The 19,402-nt window shown below is 40.2% G+C and overlaps 1 protein-coding gene across 1 annotated transcript in view; it reads right to left on the minus strand.

The window, feature by feature from the left end:
- The window catches only part of SHQ1 (SHQ1, H/ACA ribonucleoprotein assembly factor), a 37,163-nt gene that overhangs the window by 12,390 nt on the left and 5,371 nt on the right, over window positions 1-19,402 (minus strand). Inside the window, exons 7-11 of the mRNA XM_048957806.1 lie at window positions 18,747-18,871; window positions 11,415-11,569; window positions 10,662-10,715; window positions 8,745-8,868; window positions 6,605-6,725 (exon numbers count right to left, since the gene is read on the minus strand). Coding sequence (XP_048813763.1) covers window positions 6,605-6,725; window positions 8,745-8,868; window positions 10,662-10,715; window positions 11,415-11,569; window positions 18,747-18,871 — 579 coding nt within the window. The remainder of the gene's footprint in view (window positions 1-6,604; window positions 6,726-8,744; window positions 8,869-10,661; window positions 10,716-11,414; window positions 11,570-18,746; window positions 18,872-19,402) is intronic.

Genomic DNA, 19,402 nt, shown 5'->3' on the forward strand with positions numbered 1-19,402 from the left:
AGACACATCCACATCAACTTCTAACTTCATCAGTTAACTACAACATTTTCGTGCTCTTGCCATACCACAACCAATCAGACATATATTCAAGGAGCCTTTGCTGCCATTGCTCTTTCCAATTCTCAACCTCAATCTGAGAAGCAGAGACTAGAATTACTGTGAGCTATGCCACAAATGATGCCACTTTCTTCTGCAAAATGACACTATTCTGCCTCTTCTGCACTCACTGCTCTCCTGCCTACTAAGAGAGGCACACACACTCGAGTTCCAGCAGTTCTCAAGCATGACCCAAGCTATTTTTCCTGGAGCTCTTGCCCTTAACTATCTGCTGTTCTCCACCCCTCGACTATGATCCACAATCTTTTACTGTAAGTGTGCCATCTTAGACTTGATTGTATTAAAACACATGTTGTTCAAGTGAGCATATGTTGCCAATCTGGGTTGGTCTGTGCAACTCATCTGTTCAAATCATCATTCTCTACTTAAAAAAGGCCCGTTTCTAATGTTACCATTAATTTGTATCTATAAAAAGATGCACAGCACTTTCTTACAGATTGCTAAGGATATTGGACCGTATTCAGACAAAAACTCTGAAAGTGTGGATGATCTTAATTTCATTAGGTAATAAAAGAATCCATCTCTTCCCAGTTCCTGCTTTTTTTTCTAATATTTCCTATAACACACCAGCAATTCCAACACTTGGTAGTATGTAAACAGAAACAAGCAGAAAACAGACCCCAACAGACCAAAACAGATTGCAGAGAGACCATTTGAAGCAGCCACTCCCATGCTTAGTAGAAGCTTGAAAAGCAGCTGGGACATCTGACAGTTTATACACTGCTACAGGCCACCAAAGAAGTGAATGAACAGCAACCCTAGTGCAGCCCAATTACTTGGAGCAGTAAGCACACGCAGCACTGCACGCTGAACTCGCTGCCAGCAACAGTAATGCCAGCACGTAAAGCCTGCTAAGAAGGAATTACAATAATTGAGGCTTGCAGTTGTGAGCAACCATTGCAAGTCATCACAGGACACTGAGAACAATGCCTACATGACCAGATAAAACAGCTTTCTTACTGCATTCAGCTGAGAGGCGTAGCAGTATCAAGATTTTTTGCTTTATCTCTTGTACCACAGATGGCAACAAGGATGTTGTCTGATAAATAATATAACTAGCTGCATCAGAACAGACACTAAAAGCAGATGCTAATGGCAAGGTTGCTTTAAAAGCAGCAACATGAAAGTAGTTTTTTCTCTGCATCACCATCAAAAACTGGAACTTAAACCAGAAATGGTCACAGCCTTCACTTACCATGGGCAGCAAACAAGGTGAAGTGACACCTGAGCTACAGCCAAGGCAGGGTACCACTGAGCATGAAACTAATTCACCTAAAATACATCACTGAGAGTTGAGATTTTTAGTAAGGATAAAACTGCAGGAAGTACTTTAAACACTGTGCAGCTCAGTTTAATCCCACAGAACCAGGCAGCAGGATTTCCATCCAGAACATACAATTGCTGTGCCTTTGTTCTTCTGAATCGTGGCTGCTGAATCCAAGAGGTTAAACCACTGGGTAATCCTTCTTCTGTCAAGGATTTCCCCAACCCACACACACACATACACAGACAGAAAATTTAATAAACTAACGTGCTGGTAGCACATCATTGAGATCTGTTAGGGAAGTTTTGTTCCTGAATCCTCCTTTCTGAGCTTTATGTTTTCCTAATAGATGCTCACAGTCATCATCTACTCCATGCGCCCCTCATTAGGCAGGACAGTTCTTAGCTGGATGTCACAGCTAAGTTACTCTTAGGAACACTGCAGTAACACAAAGAATGAATAGGATTTAATGAACACCAACCCTAAAGGTAGCAAAAAAAAAAAAAAAAAAAAAGGACAAAAAAGGCTGTTTTTTCTCTATTAAAATATTTTGTGCTTCACAAAGGCCCAGACCACTACAGAAAACAAATGCCACAATCAAAATAGCTTCTACTTAACTTCCCAAAGCTTTCTTCACAAGTAACAACTGGGTCAGATTTCCTAAGTTAGCAGATGAGTGATCAGTCTAACAAATAAAACGCAATATATCTCAAAACTCTAATTATATTATCTAAAAGATCATATTTCACTACACATTTAAATACATTACATGTTATGTTTTCCCAAATGTAGTAAAAGCCTGTAGTAGTTCTTTTCAGGAAGGCTGCTATACATGATCTGCATGCACTTAAATCAAGCACCTTGTATGAGGGAGCCTATATGATAACAAGCTGCAAGGAAAATACTGCACATAAAGATTCCCCGCAGAGAACAGTGTAAAAGAACAGTGTAAATTAGTAAGACAGAGCTGCACAAATATTTCCACTGAGGAAAGACTTCTGAACATTCAATGGGACAGTGTGTTCAGATGGGCACAACAGCAAGCTATCTGCACCACTGCCATTATCAGTGTGGTTTTGGAAGAAGTGTCAGCAGGCTGCCTTACACATCCAAACCCAGGATTTGAGTGTTTGGTTTTTTTTCCCCCCAGGTATTTAAATACCTTTAAGTCTTTGAACTTAAATCCATGTAGAGCCAACAAAGTGTCACAAGAAATACAAAGAATCTTCCCACTACCAAACTTTTGCCAATGCAATGGACTAAAACTGGAGATAGAAATCCTTACTCCTGTTTTAAAATCTGAGATGACAGGTGGCACTAAAACTCCTAACATCACCAATCTTATTTCTTCCTGGAAGACCTGTGTTCCTTCATGCCTTTGCAATGCCAGACCTTAAAACTTCAGGCCTGCATTGCACTGTATTGATTAAAACAGAAATGCAGACAGCCCAGGGAAAAGGAAAAGGGGGGCTCAACAATCACAGTCAATCTCATCACCCGACGACACACTGTGAGTGTAATTAATCCTACATTTACTTAGAGAACTTCACACCCTACACATAAAGCAGCAACTCCCTGCTGGCTTCAGACTAGGTAATTATGTTGTAACAAGGACTAGGCTTCCACTATAACAGAGATGAAAAGGAGAACAGAGCCATGAAGCTAGCCTACCTTTCAGGGTAGGTATCACCTGCAAATCAAAAGAAGCAGGCTTAACATGTTTAGGAATACTTGAGTTAGATTTTATTTAGTTAATTCAAATAACATATCAGCTTCCACAGAGACTGCACAAACACCACCAGGAATCACAGTTCTTAACTCTAAAGTAAACAGTCCATGTTTGAAATGGCATTTGTACCCACACTGGCCAAATTAGCAGGATTATGCTTGTTTCAGGTGCAAGTATATGTGCTCTGCAACATGGAGTTGTGACAGAGTATGTATACCCTAAAGCTGCCTCTATACAGATATAAAAAAAGTGGCAGGCTAAGTTCCATGGGATATGCTGAAGTAATTTAGCAGCTCATCTCTCTTACCATAATAGAGCTCCTTTGTCATACAAGTTGTAACTACAACAACACACAACACAAACTGTGACTTCCTAATATTTTGCAGTAAGATGAGGTGGCAAGTTAAAGAAAAACAGTGCTAACAAAAGATATATAAATTACATGAGACCAAAAACCTTATTCTTCTGCTTTCCTGGGGAAGCTGGCGGCCCTGCCTGTGGCAGGGGGGTTGGAGATTCATAATCCTTGAGGTCCCTTCCAACCTGGGCCATTCTGTAATTTTGATTCCTCATACCCATTAAGTCTGGGGATGCATTAACTACAGAGCTGTGCACAAATAGGTGTGGTAATTCCTGGAAAATTTCCAGGGGCCCCAGCAGTTTCACCTCCAGTTGAGTACAGGAAACATACAGTTACCAGTAATGAAGCAGTACATGCCTAACACTAAGCATGTATTCAAAGAAGGTATTTTAAACCAGCATGGGCTCCATTGTTTTCTTCTGAAGGGATACAGAAGAACATGCATTTAACTGCCTGCCTAGACAGCAACTCTGGGGAAGCTGCTCAGCCCTGCACTTGGCTGTGGCACAGCCAGCAGATATCACACAGCCACTCTATAAGAGAGCACATACATAGAACAGTGGACAAAGAAAGCACTGGAGGAAGACATCAGGCCATGTAAGGGAACACAGCACGAGTCAGTGGGCAAACTGCTCTGACATCTACAAAGGATGCAAGGGGTCACAGGCAAAACTCTCCTCCAGAAGGGAAAGAGTTCTGCAGTAAACCTGCATTTGATTCCCTTGCTCTCAGCAGCCCATATGCAGCTGTGAGACCACAACTGGTTTCCTCAAAGATCATTTTTGCTTCATCTCCTGTAGGAGACCAGAGACCTGTATGTACCAGAGTGAAGTGCAAAAGATGGAGAAAAGCTCAGATTAGCAATACACATTTGGTTCTAAATTCACCTTGGACATGCCACCATATGTATCACAGTGGTTTGTAAAATCTCTGACCTACAGAAAGAAAGAGGCATGCAAACCAGACAAATTAAATTTAATTTTATTATGGAAATGAAAGTAATAACAGAAGTGACAGCAGGGCAGATGATAAGCTCACTTAGCAGGGCGATCAAATGAAGTGATGACATGTCATTATGACCTCAGGGGTTAAAGATGCAATTTTCCATCTGGTTGCATCTGGCTTTTCAACATAAATGTTGACACCACCTGCTGAGACTTTCTACAAGCTGCCTCCATAGGTCTTTGCATAGCTTTTGTTACCCAGGTTAATATTTACTCTTCCCTTTCTTCTGATTTGGCTGAGCAACAGGCTCCCTTTTTTCAAACCCCAACAAACAGTAAAACAATTTTACAGCGCATTTTACACAATAGATAAAATATTAACTTAACAAGCAACTCAAAGAGATGCTTCCAGCCCCTGCAATTCCATGATTCTGTGATCCTAAACAGCAGGTAGAACCAGGTTTAAGACTGCAAACTAGAGGATGAAACTTCACCAGCCCATATCTTTCTTCAACTAATACTTTCAGGAATCTTCTTTTTCTTAGTAACAGGTACCTGAATAAAAGTCAGCTTATCTGGATAAATCCCTGAAGAATTAGACTGTACTCACCATATCCAATTGATTATCAGCCACCTGCATTTGTTTTTACTCAGCAGCTTGATTGTTTCCAATTCCAGACACACTGTGCTTAAAATAAATCATCTTCTGCCAGTCCAGTGACACATTCACTTATTCATCTAATTAAGCCACAGCCAAACAATGATCTCAAACCAAATTTGTAATCAGCTATTGGCAGACTGCTGGCCATAAGGTTTTGTTCCCACACTGGAATTTAAAAGCTAGTAACCACCAGTGGCATCCCATTGCTGTTAATTTACCATGAAATAAGGCCATTCTCTTACTATCATTTGACATACCCTTTACATTTTTTGCCTGAGACAAGCTTTGTTCCTAAAACTGTGTCTCCCAGAGTTCTCTCCACCAATACAGGTGAGCTAAAAACATTGCTTTCAGCTGTTTATAAAGTGCCCAGATTCTCCCTTATGAACAACCCACAATCCATTTCAACTATAAGCAAAGAGGCCCCAATCTCTTTGGGAAGAAAGGAGCCCTTCACAGATCTTTGAAGAGTGACCTGGGACTAAGATATGAATGGAGAAGATGGAGACTAAGAAAGTTAATGAAGCTTGCATGGGGTAAAGAACAGCTAAGAAACAAATCAGAGAAAGTATCCAGACTGAATGGACACAAGTAATTTCATCAAAAGACCATAAAGATTTCATTATGTCCCACTCCCAAAACTTCCCTCTAGAGGATGAAATAAGCTTCCTTCCCTGGACAGTGTGCTGCTCACCTTAGGCAACTGGAAGCATGAAACCTTTGCTCTCACCAGACCAATCATTTTTTGAATAAAAAAGTCCCATTAACATGTGTAAGAAGGCATCCCTGTTCACTTAGAACATGCTTAACTTCAAGCTTGTTTGCTTCACTGATAAACTGAACAAGAATGACTTAAGCACATGCTTAAATGCTTTCCCAATTCAGATCCTAAAAATAGACAATGATTTCTACAGTTCCTCTTTTCTCTTGTTCTCCTAATGACAGACAACTATTGTGCCATGTCATTATGACAAAAAGATAACTTAATTGCCCTCATTCCAGAAGCTGTCAGTTCTGCTTAACTGGTACATAATGTATTTGTCTGGAGTAAATGTGTTAATGCATCAGTCACTTATATCTAGCATACATTTTCTGCTGTATTTAAAAAAAAATTGGTTTTTATGGCTGACTTCCAAGACATTATATTCACTGATACACATAGCAGTGATATTGCTGTTCTGCAACTCATTTATTTAAGATGCATTAAATAACTTTCTCCTGAATTTATTTTTCAAGACAACTTCAACCTGAACACGAATTTTCTCAGAAGCTTTTCTTTCCCAAACCATCAATATCAACAAAAATTCATATCTTATGTAAAAATACAACTCCAGATGCCACTACATAAAAAAGGCCCTCATGTTTTCTCCCATGCTGTAAGAATACATGGATAATCAACATCACCACATGTTAGGACCAAACACACTTCCATTTATGACACACCACTTCCTTCGGTTTTACTGATACTTGTCCATAGATGCAACATGCTAAAAACCTTTCCCTCACCAATAACAGCTTCAGAACTTACTTGACTCTTTGAATCCAGATGCAGTAGTCTGTAATGAAGAGATCATTAAGGATGTAGGCAGGGTCACTCTCCCTAAAAATCCTGTGAATGTCCAGCAAACATTTCAAAACTGCAGCTCTTCCTGGAAATAGATTTTCATTAGATAGTTTTTAAAAATCATCTTCCTCCCCTCTCAGGCATTAGTAATTTTGCTATCTGCATCCACATAACATGAAGTGGACCCAGAGTCTCAGAACAGCAGTCAGATACTGTGCCCCTCAGCATCCACACCCATGTGGACACAGAGCCTGACTTCAGCAGGCATCTCTGCAAGACTCCAGCCTGCAGGCTCAGCCATGCCAGTACTTCTCCACAGCTGAAGCAGCCTGCTCCTACAGCCTCCCCTTTCCTCTTCTCTGCACCATGCTGCCCCAAGCTTCAGCACAGCCATACAGATTAGGCTATAAAGTAACTCACAGAGTTACACCCCATCATTCCCTTGCTGAAAAAACAAATATAATTTGACTTGGTGTACGCAAACATCAGTCTTAAAAAAGGAAAGGTTGCCAACACAGCCCACTGCACAATGCAGTACCCAGCACCACAGCAATCACATAAGCCAAGGTAAGTGACACCATTGCTAGCATCCAACCATGGTTCTAAATCAAGCAGAACTTCCACTCTTTAGAGAAAGAGTAATTTGGCCAACTGTGCCTCCAGAAAAAAAAATCCATTTCAGGCTCAAAGAAGTGCCACTTAACATAAAGGTGATAAATGATTTCAAAAACACAAAACTTGAACATTATCTTATGCCAGAGACAGAAGTCCTTCTGCAGTCAGTTCTTCTCTATAGGCAATGAATCATTGTGAAGAGAACTGAGTAATGTAACTCTCAATTAGCTGGAATCGCCTACCTTAGCTTGAATGTAGCTAAGGGGTTAAGTGCTGGAACACTAAAAAAAAGTTCCCTGCTTAATGAGGGGAAAAAGAAAAACATTCAAATGAAAATAACCACTACTGCAAATGGAATCTAATAACCTCCTCCCAAGAGACAGGCTCCTCCTAGGCTATGAAACCTCAACATGGATGAAATTACATTTTACAGAATATATACAAAAAAAGAGATCAGAACTCCCCCTGCTGTCTGAGCACAAAGTTTGTTTTTTTTTTTGTTGTTCAGCACATCCAGGCTGAAAAATATTGACAGAGAATGAAAGTGAAAAGAGACACACAAGATGGCAGGGTAGAGAAAAGACCTGCAAAGCATAAAGCAAACAGAACTGAAATAGTAACACTGGTCTGGAACAGAAACAACTGATGGAAAGTTAGGATAGAATGCAAAAGAAAGAATCCCAAGTATAAGTGATGAACTTGAGATTCTATCACCTTCAATGCTTGTCAAGCCAGGCTTGTCAAACTCAACTATTTTGACTACAGTGAAGTACGCTCTTTTAAGAAGAAATTATATGTGGAATTAAGATTTTGCTAAACTTTTTGGTTCTAGCTGTCAAGCTGCCAGCCTGAATCATTTACAACATCCACTACATTTACTCATCTGCCATGTAACAATGTAAATTAGTGACTATGACACTAAGTCTCAACAAGTCTTCCTTCATAAATCAGGATTTTAGATGATATTCATGGGCCTTAATAGGTCTGTCATTGGAGGAGTTGCAGTTCTAGCCAAACTCAGCTCCTTCCTGCTTAACACAGACACTCTAGTTTTCATTGAAGACCTTTCTCCTAAAGCTTCACAAAACACAGCTGGACTACATCTAATTAAGATACTAGCTCTGATCAGAGCTTTTCCCAAGGTTGAGATCATAGAATGGTTTGGTTTGGAAGGGACTTCTAAGACCATCTAGTTCCAGCCCCCTGCTGTAGGCAGGAACACCTCCTCTAGACAAGGTTTCTCCAAGTCCCATCCAGCCTAGCCCTAAAACCTTGATATTCATAACACTTCAACTCTCTGGAATGAACTCAGACCACAACTGCATCCACTGCACAGTAAACAAGTGGCTTCACAGGCTCTTTCCTGGTAAGTACACCAATTTTATTATCTCCCAAACCCCAAAAACAGAAAACGTTCAGGCCATCAAGTTCTGGAGAAAAGTGGCCCAAAAGTTACAAAGATTTTTTTTTTTAAAGAACACAAACTTACCCAGCTGCAGTATCATGACTGCATCATTGAAGGCACGCGTCACCAATCCAAAGTGTCTGTACAGTGGATAGCACACCACCCTTCTCCCAAAAGATACCAGGACATCATGAATGCTAGTGAAACACTGTTAGTGGAAAAATCTCAATTAGTTTGTGTATCTTTCAACACAGAGAACTACTTTTTCTTTAGATAAAAAGTCATAGCAGAATAAACAAAAAAAGCACAGTTTTAGGCATTATGCATCTGAAATCTGTACTTTGAAAATCAACATACTAAAAATAGGAGTAAGATACATTTAGCTTGCATGGCAAGATAACAGAAGTTCTATACATTTTGGTGGTTTTGTATTAAAAATAGAATTGAGGGAACATTAAACATCTAACCTAAGCCTTTGCCATTCTTTAAATTAAAGCAATAAATTACATCTGCCTCACATTACTATGTATATAAAGGGAAGCTATAAAAAGCCTTTTAAGAATATAGAAAAATTAAAACCACATGATATTAACAAAATACATGTGTACATATAAGATCCCTAAAAACGATACAAGAATCTGCCTCATGAAGATTACAGATATTTAAGACAGGATAAACATCTGCCCAGGGAAAGCAGCTCACTGCCCTCCTCTACAAGTGAGGAAGATTCCTAATTTACTCAGACCAGACAAATTAGTGAGTTATTACACACTCTTAAGGCAGTGGTTTCTTTTCATTTTCAAAAGACAAAATACTCCATTTACGAGCTCAAATAAAAATACTTATTGCATCTTGAGCTCACCATTTATTAAAATAAAAATGCCTTGTTGTCAGTGAGCACTTTTTTGCATTCTATCACTACATACCTCAACCCAATTTTCATTTTAACAGATCACCAATAAGGACTTCAATCATTTCTATTTTGTTATTTAATATTTAGAGCCTAAGGTGTGTATGTGTATGGCAGTCAGTTCCAACAGCCCATAGCTGAGGCAATCTTGTTTACAGATTGATGCAAACACCCGCCTCTACATGGTTAGTGGAACAGATATAGATATTAACAGCTTGGTGCCAGGAGACTGCATTTGCTGGGTGTGAAGTATACTGTTGGCACAGGCTGTGCCAAGAACTGCTACATTACTGAAGGAGATCTGTGTGCACTCATCCTCTGTGCTAGGACACAGAACTGAGGAAATCCAGGAGTTCGGGGAATGGCTGCACTTCAAGTGTACTCTGACTGCAGAACACAGCTACACAAATGAACACTGTTACATCAGCAGTCAGCAGAGCGCATTCTTATTACCAGATGTTACATCTCCCACTCCTAGAAATGATTGTGGGACTGAACCCAAATGCCCTGGCAGAAATCTCACATTTGCTCCTGCAAACTGAGAACCTGGCTTGGTAATATCAGGGATGAGGGACGAACAGGCCCTTATAGCTTGCTGCCCACATGAGAAGTAATGGCCTGCTGGCCAAGTTATGCCCTGTAAGAACATTTCCTATCACTGGGTTTGCAGATGCTTCTGGGCTTCCCAGCTGCTCTCCAGCACAACCTGAAGCCAAGCAGTGGAACAGAGATGCCAGAAGCCACCTCATTTGCAGCCAAGAGGAGCAAGCTAGAAGCACAGACCAATGAACTAAGAAGGTTGAAGAAAAATGCAGCAGCAAAACTCTCAGAAGTGGCCAATAAACTGCTTAACTGTGGCCTGCCAAGAGAGCAGGCCTTGTAGGACAAAAGAAATCACAACCCCTGCTTTTTACACCTTCTCCATCTTAACACGCAGCACTGCTTTAGCCAGCTAAAAGGGAAGAGATCTACAACTTCTGATCAAGGAGCTACAAGGCTCATTTTCTTGCCTTAAGTAGAGAGATGCACACATGGCCAAAAAACAAAAGACACACCAAATACAAGGCACAAAATATATTTTTTAAACTTACCTCCAGCCAGCACAATGTTGCACTCAGTTTCCTGACATTCCAAGATGATTCAACCTGATTTAAGCAGAGAGCATAACATAAGTATTATCTAATTCCATATTCAAGACCACTGGCAAATTACTTAAGATAAAGTTCTGGCAGCAATTTAAGAACCTTTGTGAATGTAAAGGAGTAATTATATTGCGTGCACTGAAATGGTCACAGGACACTATTAAAAATTGTATTGCAATGCAGATGTTAAGTGAAAAGGTTTCTATATTGGGAATATCTAGCTCATGCACAAAGCCTTTAAAACACAACTATTCTTTGATTGGTGCAGCATTTTAGGGGAATTCTGTCCCTTTTTAGCAAGCGCAGAAGCTTAAATCTGTCCAATACATCAAAACAGCTCAAGCTAAAATGCCTTGCTTTGTAAAAACAGCTCAAGACTTCTGGCTTTCAGAGAGGATCCTAAAGCCAGCAGTAAACAAAGTGTCATTATTCTTAAAGGGTGACAGATTCATAATATCTCTGTGGTAGCGTGGTCTGGTGGGATGATTAAAGCTAAGAGCCAGGAAGCCTAGATCCATAATCCTGGCTCTAGTGAAGATTTGTGTGGCCTCAATGTCTTGGTTCTCCTGTTAAATAGAAGCCAAAGAAAGACAATGTGTTTTCCACACATATCATACACAGCTCTTGCAAAAAGCATCAAGATTGGTATGAGTTCCTCACTCATTTGCAGTATTGTGCATTCTATTTTTTTATATTACTTACATTTTTGTCTCCTTCATTGACACAGATTTCATAGCAATATGCCAGAAGGATATCAATTAAACCAAGATACACATGATGACGACTTCTTCTATCCAGAAGATAGGACTTATTTGTGAACTTCCTCAGCTGTTCTCTCTCTTCCTCAGAGAAGATCACTACAAAAAGTAAAAGGATAATTGATTATGAATTTAAAGCTGACACTTTCATTTTAAAAGGTGATCATACTACTTTGATAGTCTCTTTAAGCAGCAGCATTACTAATCACAAGTCATTTATCACTCAAAAGAGTCTAAATCGTTCTTACTTTCATTATTAAATTCTGTAATAGTCTTTTCAAAGTGAAGTTCCAGCCTGCCAAGCACTGTGTGTAACACCAGCAACCACAAAGCTCTCTGAAAGCACCAAGGATTTACATGGGTGCACGAATGTCTTGCAGAGACAAATACACAACTGAGACCTCAGGAAACTACTTCAAGTCCACAGTGTACGAGAAAGACAGGAGAGCAAGAACAAATGCATTTGTTATTTCAGAGGACTAAGAACTACAGAAACAGAGGGATGAAAAAGAAATATACAGTTCTTTGTATTCTTAAACCTCATTAATTTTGCCTTGAGACTTAGGAGCTTCATTTACACTGTTTGCTTAAATCTTTCTGACATCTAAAGGAGAGCAAAAAAAAAAAAAAAAAAATCAAAATCCTGTGCCTACTGATGTCAGTACAAACAGCAGCTCCTTCCAAAGAGCTGTGGTTTACAGTGCCAGCGACCATCACATCTGGTTTATGTTCAGCATACCCCTTTCAGTTCAAAACAGCTGCACTGAGCCAAACCAACGAACCGTCTCACCCAGTACCTTCTTTGTGTTTCAGAAGGAGGAAAACACCACCACTACCACAGCTGTCATGCAGTGATAATGCATCACAGTAGTTCTCCAGGGAGCTGTGGTATGGGCATGAAGAGCTGAGAGAGAACACTGAAGGGTAAAGCTCCTAAAGAGTACTCCAAGCACTTCAGAGCGGATGGCAGAATTACCTTAAAATAACAGCAGAGATTAAGTAGATAACTGACTAAAAGCCATCTCCACACAAACCTGAAGTAAATCAAGTAGTCATTCAGAAAATTAAAGCAGCCAGAAGCCTGAGCTAAGAGGTCTCCATCCAGGGCAGCACAGAGCACAGGCATTACAGTCAGTAAGCTCTGATCTCCTGAGTCTCAGAGATGTAGCAGGCCCATCTTGGTCAGCCACAAAGTGACAAAGCACCATGATACAGCATGTCAGCAGATACTCTGCTGCACTGCAAAGTCCCACTCCTTCACATGAGCAAGCACCAGCAACACCAGAACCTACCCCTGCTGTACCTAGCTAAACCAGACAGCCAAGCTGCTGCTTCCATCCCTTGCTCATCATCCTTAGGATAGGGAGCACAACACAAATGTGCTTAGAGGTGTTTGTCCTCAAACCACTGCACACAACCCATGCTCTCAGGGATGCAAGGTTGCCTCTATCCCAGGAGCTGTCTGAGGCTCCTCCTTTTATGACTTTTGAAACAAACCCCTCTGATGCCAAAGGCACATACATATGTGCACACCTCATCTCAAAGCATCAAATTACAAATTAGGAAAAACAGTTTCGAGCGTTTCTCCTTTATGAACTTTCTTATTGTTTCTATCAGCTTCATAGCCATGAAATACTTGATTTAAATTCCTGCAGAAACTTCTTTACGAGCTGAACATTTCCCTGGAGTCAAGCCAGCTTCCATTTATTTACAGGCTCCCACAAAAAACTTCCCACTTTTATGTCATCTAAAGAAAGCTGATCTCTTCCATTTGCTACAATCAAATACAAAATGGCAATTTAGCAAAGCTATGCTAATTCTGAGTTTTTTCATTAATGCAACGCAGTTCAGTATCATCCCCTAAATCACCAATACAGAGCATAAATCTGCATTGTACCAGAGAATTTCTTGGTAGGTTCTTCAAGCATGCTGATTGCTGACTGCTCAGCAAGTCAACTCTGTATTAAAGCTCTCCATACAGCTATATGTGCAATGTTGGAGCATATCTGAAAAAAAAAAATCAGAAGAACATTGCATAAACCCACTTTGTAAGTGGCTGCAGAGGGGCATAAGGAAGCATCACATCGGGGCCTGATAGGTAGAAAGAGGTGCAACTGGGAATAAAAAACTATCTTCAATCACAGCAAGCTTTCCACTGGAAACCCCTTCTTGGGCAAGCACACCATTCATCACTAAAATGCAAACAGTGCTTTCACCCTGAAGGGGAACAAAATGAGGTGAAACCAAAGCTAAAGAGGAAAAAGAAATCCTAAATAAAAACTAGCCAGAAGTCTGTAAGCAAAGGCTGCTACCCACAGTCACAAAGCTTAAGATCACTTTCAATGACTCTCTTCAACAGCTCTTTGCTGCCCGTGATCTCCGTAAAACCAGACCTTAAGTGGTTTTTGTAGTGTTTCTGTAGTGGAGAAACACAGCTGTGAATGCCCTGCCTCTACACAGCTTGCTGCACTGCACAGAGCTTCACAACAGTAGAGCAGTTTCTTACAGAGGAACCAAGTAACTCCTCCTTAGCAGGAGCACCTATCGCAGACAACAGGACTTCTGGTGAATGCAGAGCACTTACCCAGGGCTCTCATGGCTCCAGTTCAACTCAAACTGCTTTCTGCAGTTAACAGTCAAGATGTACACATACCAGGAATGCAACTACTGTTCTTCTCCACATATCATACCATTATGTTCAGAATTGGATAAGCCACTGAGAACCCACATAGCACTGCTCTTAATCAGTGTCTTTCAGGTGGAAGTTAGTCTCATAGATGCTCATCAAAATCAACCCGTGTGATAACAATCATCAGTTAAGAAACAGCCCAGTGCTGAGAGCAAAGACATGTTTAAATGTTTTACTATCAAATCTGCAACACAATGGAAAGCACAGCAACGACAGCAGAGCAGCAAGGTCCAAGGCTGCAGCAAGTGAGGATTTACTTAAACACAACAGCCGAGGGCACAGAAATAAAGGAAAGCATCTGCTTACCTTCAGAAGGCCTCAGGCACACAGGGACCTCCAGCAAAATCCCCTTGCCTCCACTGCCAACCCTTAAATGAGGTCTGGGAAGGGGGGCATCCTGGCTCCATCCCTTCCATCACTCAGGTACATTGCATGCAGCTGAGCTCCCCTGGGTTGGCCCTGCCTTCCCACCAGGTGCTCAATCACTGTTTCAGGCCATAACTTGCACTCCATTACAAAAATCTTAGATTTCCTAAAATCTCTATTCCAGAGGAATACATACATGTGAACCACACTTAAGTAGAAAACACAGAAACTCAGTTTAGTGAATTTAATGAAATCCCTCTCATGAAAGAGCTTTTTCCCCTTTGAACACAAACTCTGAAGCACTGCAATGTATACAACTGGACCATAACAGCTGAAAACAAGTCTACTAGACAAGAGCAAAGATGTAAAATCAGACAACTCCCAAAGGTAAACGTGACAAGATGTTCGTTAGCTTACTGCAAAGCACCAGGTGTTCTTAAAATAAATCTCCAGGGAAAATAATTCAAGTTTACAAACAAAGATCTATCCATTCCTCAAAGATTGAGAAATAAATTATCCAGGCCTGGAACTAATTATTAACATGTCAAAATCACCACCTACTTTGTTTTCACATTTCAAAAATAAAAGTGCATAGCAGGAGATTATCATAACAAGTAAAATCATAATTACTGCACTGCTATGTTAAGCCTGTATTTTGTACACTGGAATTACCAATGCTTTATCTAACAACACCTCCACAACAATTAAAGCAATAATGTGAAAAGCAGCATCTGAAATCTTAAGTCTGCAGATTTTCTTAAGTTTGATTTTAAAATAATTTGTACATTTGTTGGTGCCTAAACCACACATCTTCCTGCAACAGCATAACTGCATGTTCATTCATGGATGTATAAAGGAATCATACAAATTAATATCATAAACTTACCATTAGACAATACTACCAAGATCACCCTTACTCACGATGTACTTTGTTTTCTTATTTTGTGTAAGCCATTCCTCACTGACAGAACCCAACTGTCAGTGAAGTACAACCTAATCTCTAAGCAAGGTGAGCAGGTCTGACACTCACAGGGTGTTTTGTTACAGTAGGGTGAAATTTTATAAAGATCACATCACCTAAATTCTAGATAAGGTTTGGGGTATTCAGCAATCAGTCCAATGTAACACATGCAGCTCAAGACTGCTGTGAAACTCACCACTCTAAATGTTAGGGGCACTCAGATGAAACATGCTCCCTAGAAGGAGCCAACTGAGTGCTCAGCCTCCTAGAACCACAGAAACTTTAGGTCAGAAAGGACATCTGAAAATCAGCTTGTCCAGCCGTCCAGCAGAAGCACAGCCTTGCTCATGGGGCCTGTCAGGCCAAGTGCTACATTCCATAACTTGCTCAAAGGAAACTTAACATTTAGAGCTCAGCAACTTTAAACTAAAATGCTGTGCCACAGTACTAAGATCTTACATGAGTACTTTTCTGCTGGTCAGAAACTGGCAGCACCAGGTATAGGGGAAGATTAGCCAGTAGGAAGTACATAAACCAGGAATCAAGTCAGTTTTTGATTTTAATCAGTAGCAAACATGTTTCTTCCTCAAGCTCTTGCCAAGATATGAAAAGAAAATAGGCATCACTGCTCTGACTAGAAAGATGCTAAGGGACTTCATTTAGGACAAGCAATCCAACACATCCCAGTGTTGGATGCTGCCTTAAATCATTGTAAACTTAAACCTGTGAGTAACAGAACAAAGAAAGCAGATTTTCCTATTGATTTGTCCCTTGTGTTCCAACAGTTCACTTCCTGATTAGGTATGAAAGGTCACCAACTTCCTGCAGTGCTGACACACTGATAACATCTCTGTCCTTCAAGAATTCTGCAATATCTAGAAGATGGCAGGGAAGATTTAATGAAGGTACTTGTTCTGCTGTTTGTGGGGCCATTTTCACAGAACTTGAAGGAGGCAGATACTTGAGACCTCTAGAGCTCTTCTGCTGTGGGGATACTGCAAAGGCAGCACCAAGAGCAGCCTAAAGACTAAAGACAAAGACTAAACCTAGGCACTCCTTACCGCATGAAGGCTTTGTTTTTTCCTCCTCCACATCCTTACGACAGATATAAACATAATCAGATGCAGTAGTCCTCTGGTTATTACAGAAATAAGTTTGACCTGACACTTAGCAGGTGAGTAATTAAACAGGCTCAAAGAATCACTACATGTCACTTCAATAACACATCTTACAACACACTGCAGTATGCAGCTCCTGTTTCGCACTTCATAGCTGAGCTCTAGTGTTCAAAGGCTTCTTACTCCAAGCACACACTACCACCAGCAACAGCCTCCTTACCCTTTCAGGCATGTAACAACCTTGGCTTAATACACTCAGATTTCTCCCCAGTTCTAAGGGATATAATGCAAGATTGCTCCAGCAATAAAGCGTAAAAACAAGAACACCTGGAACCCACCCTATTCTTCATCAGATCCCAGAACAAACAGGCTGGGCCCCCTCTTGCCTTTATCTCCACATAAGGGCACTTCGAGTGGAACCTGTACTCCCTCTGATGGCGATTTCTCTCACCACAACTCATTCGGGTTTAAGAACCACCAATGGTTTCAGGTCCTTACTTGCTGCTTGCCAGTCTGCTGCTACCATTCAAACAATGTTATCAGAACTGAGGTCTAAGTTTAGGGGCATGGGAGGGCTTATGGAGATTGTTATTTTGCAACCCAAAGACAGATGGTCGCTCCTGTTAAATTTACTCAAGATCTCCAAAACCACACAAGGCTCTGCAACATGAAGGTCACACAAAGTTTTTTAGTCGACTTTATCACGGAAAGAAGTTGGTTTTAACAAATCATTTAGAGAAAAAGTAACCCTCTGCATAGCCCCAGTTTCTGTCTAACCTTCATCAGTAGGCTTGCCAGGCTTTTGTGCACTTTCTCTATTGTTGCTGCTGCCCCAGAAGTCCAAAATCTGTACACGTGTTTTTCTTCAGAACTTTGATTTGGAATAAAAGGAATAGTCTTTATCAATAAAACCATCCAGCAGCTCTTCATTTTCTTAAATCCCTTGGCACAGACAAACATGATGAATATTTCACTTAAAGGAGTGAATGGATTAAAAACAAACAAAAGAACTCCTTGCTGTTCTGTTTTCAAGCCTCTAGTACCATTGTCCAACACTTCCTAAACTACATGATTATGGCAGATATAATTAATTTCTGGATTCAAAGACTGAAGAGATCAGAAATGAAGATCAGATTACATTCACAGTAAAATACAAGGAACTTAAATTCCTTTGTTATACTCTCATAGGGAATGTGAAAGTGCAGGTATTATTAGTGGACTAATATCATATCTGTTACAGCACCTCTGCTAACCAGATTATTATTATCTACCTCAGAAAGTGTTTTCATACTGTAGAGGAAATGAGCAAAGGAGAATAAAAGAATGTGCATAGTAACTTAGCATACTCTCTGCAATCATTGTGTTCAGAAAGGTTATCTGTGCTCTGTTAACAGTACTGTTACAAGGTCATCCACTATGCCTGAAACCAACCCATTTTTCCCTTGACAAAGCACTAGGAGCCATAAAAACAGCAGTACAATATAAGTACCATGAACATCTGTGACACTGTGTAAATGAAATGAAGTATTCTACAGACACTCATCAAATAGAGATAAAGGCTGATAACAGTTCAATCATCCACAGCTGATTGTCAAACTCACTGTCAAGTGTCTACACCATACTTATAAATGGGCACAAATACCAGTTCAAACTACTATTCTTTTGAAAATACAACTAGGAAAGGAACAACCACTTAAAGTCTGGATTAAAAGAAAAAAGTGGAGAGTGGGACAAGAAGCAGGAACGTTTGTTGACTCATCTGTGAGCAGAAAGACAAATCTGATTTGTGTTCAGATGCCACGACTTGCCAATCCTGGCAGCTCCTCTGAAGTTATGAGGCTCACAGCATACTCTTGAAAGGCACTTTCTTCCATAAAGATATGAAACTCTAAAATGGCCTCTAACAACAGCTCACTCCAAAACTTATTACAGACACCAAAGAGATCACACTACACCACAAACTAAATACTTCAGTATATAAATGTCCCTCAAAAAGCAGGATAGTAACAGGATACTTTTCTTCTAGACTCAAGATTGTAGAGCAAAATCATACTTTTTTTCCTTGAAGAATGATAACCTAGAACATAACAAGGCTCCACAGCAACTATCATTCAGTAACAGATAAATATACAGTGTTCTCACCAGATGTAGGACTGTCACTCTGACTACTTTCCCCCTGCAAGGCCATCATTTTCTCATGAGCATCAACCCACCATGGTTTGTACTTCAAGATGTGCTGAATAGCTTCATCTTCAAAGAAGTCAGCTCTGGGATAGAAAAGGTAACTCCATGTGAGTATATATCAATGCACACACAGTATATACTTCCAAAGAGAAGACTATTTCTCAGAGTGCCACACCAGCAGCAAACTTGACTTTATTGGTAAGTTTGCTCATTTTCAAAGAAGTATACTTTGGAGAGAAATGGTGTGTGGCTAAAGAGCAAAGAAAGCAGAGATAAGGACTGACTTTTAAATAAACACATGCCTTTGCAAGGTGGAAAAGTGTTGTATGTTAATTACGGAAGAGGCACATCCCAGCACAAAGCAGTAGTAGTAAAATATCAATATATTAAGTCTGCAAGGATTTATATTAAAGGATTTAAGTTCTAAGCCTCCTCTTATTCTAGCTTTCTCTTCAAGTCAAACTACAGTATAAATACTGAGAATAGAGAAAAACACATTGCTTAATACTTTATCATACCAAAAGATGCCTAAACTACTGAACGCAGACTGCAATTTGGTTTATCCTCACACTGATTCTTTTTTATGGCTTCCTTAGGTGTCTCAAATATGTATA

Source organism: Lagopus muta, chromosome 11 (genome assembly GCF_023343835.1).
Source record: "Lagopus muta isolate bLagMut1 chromosome 11, bLagMut1 primary, whole genome shotgun sequence".
Lineage (NCBI taxonomy): Eukaryota > Metazoa > Chordata > Aves > Galliformes > Phasianidae > Lagopus > Lagopus muta.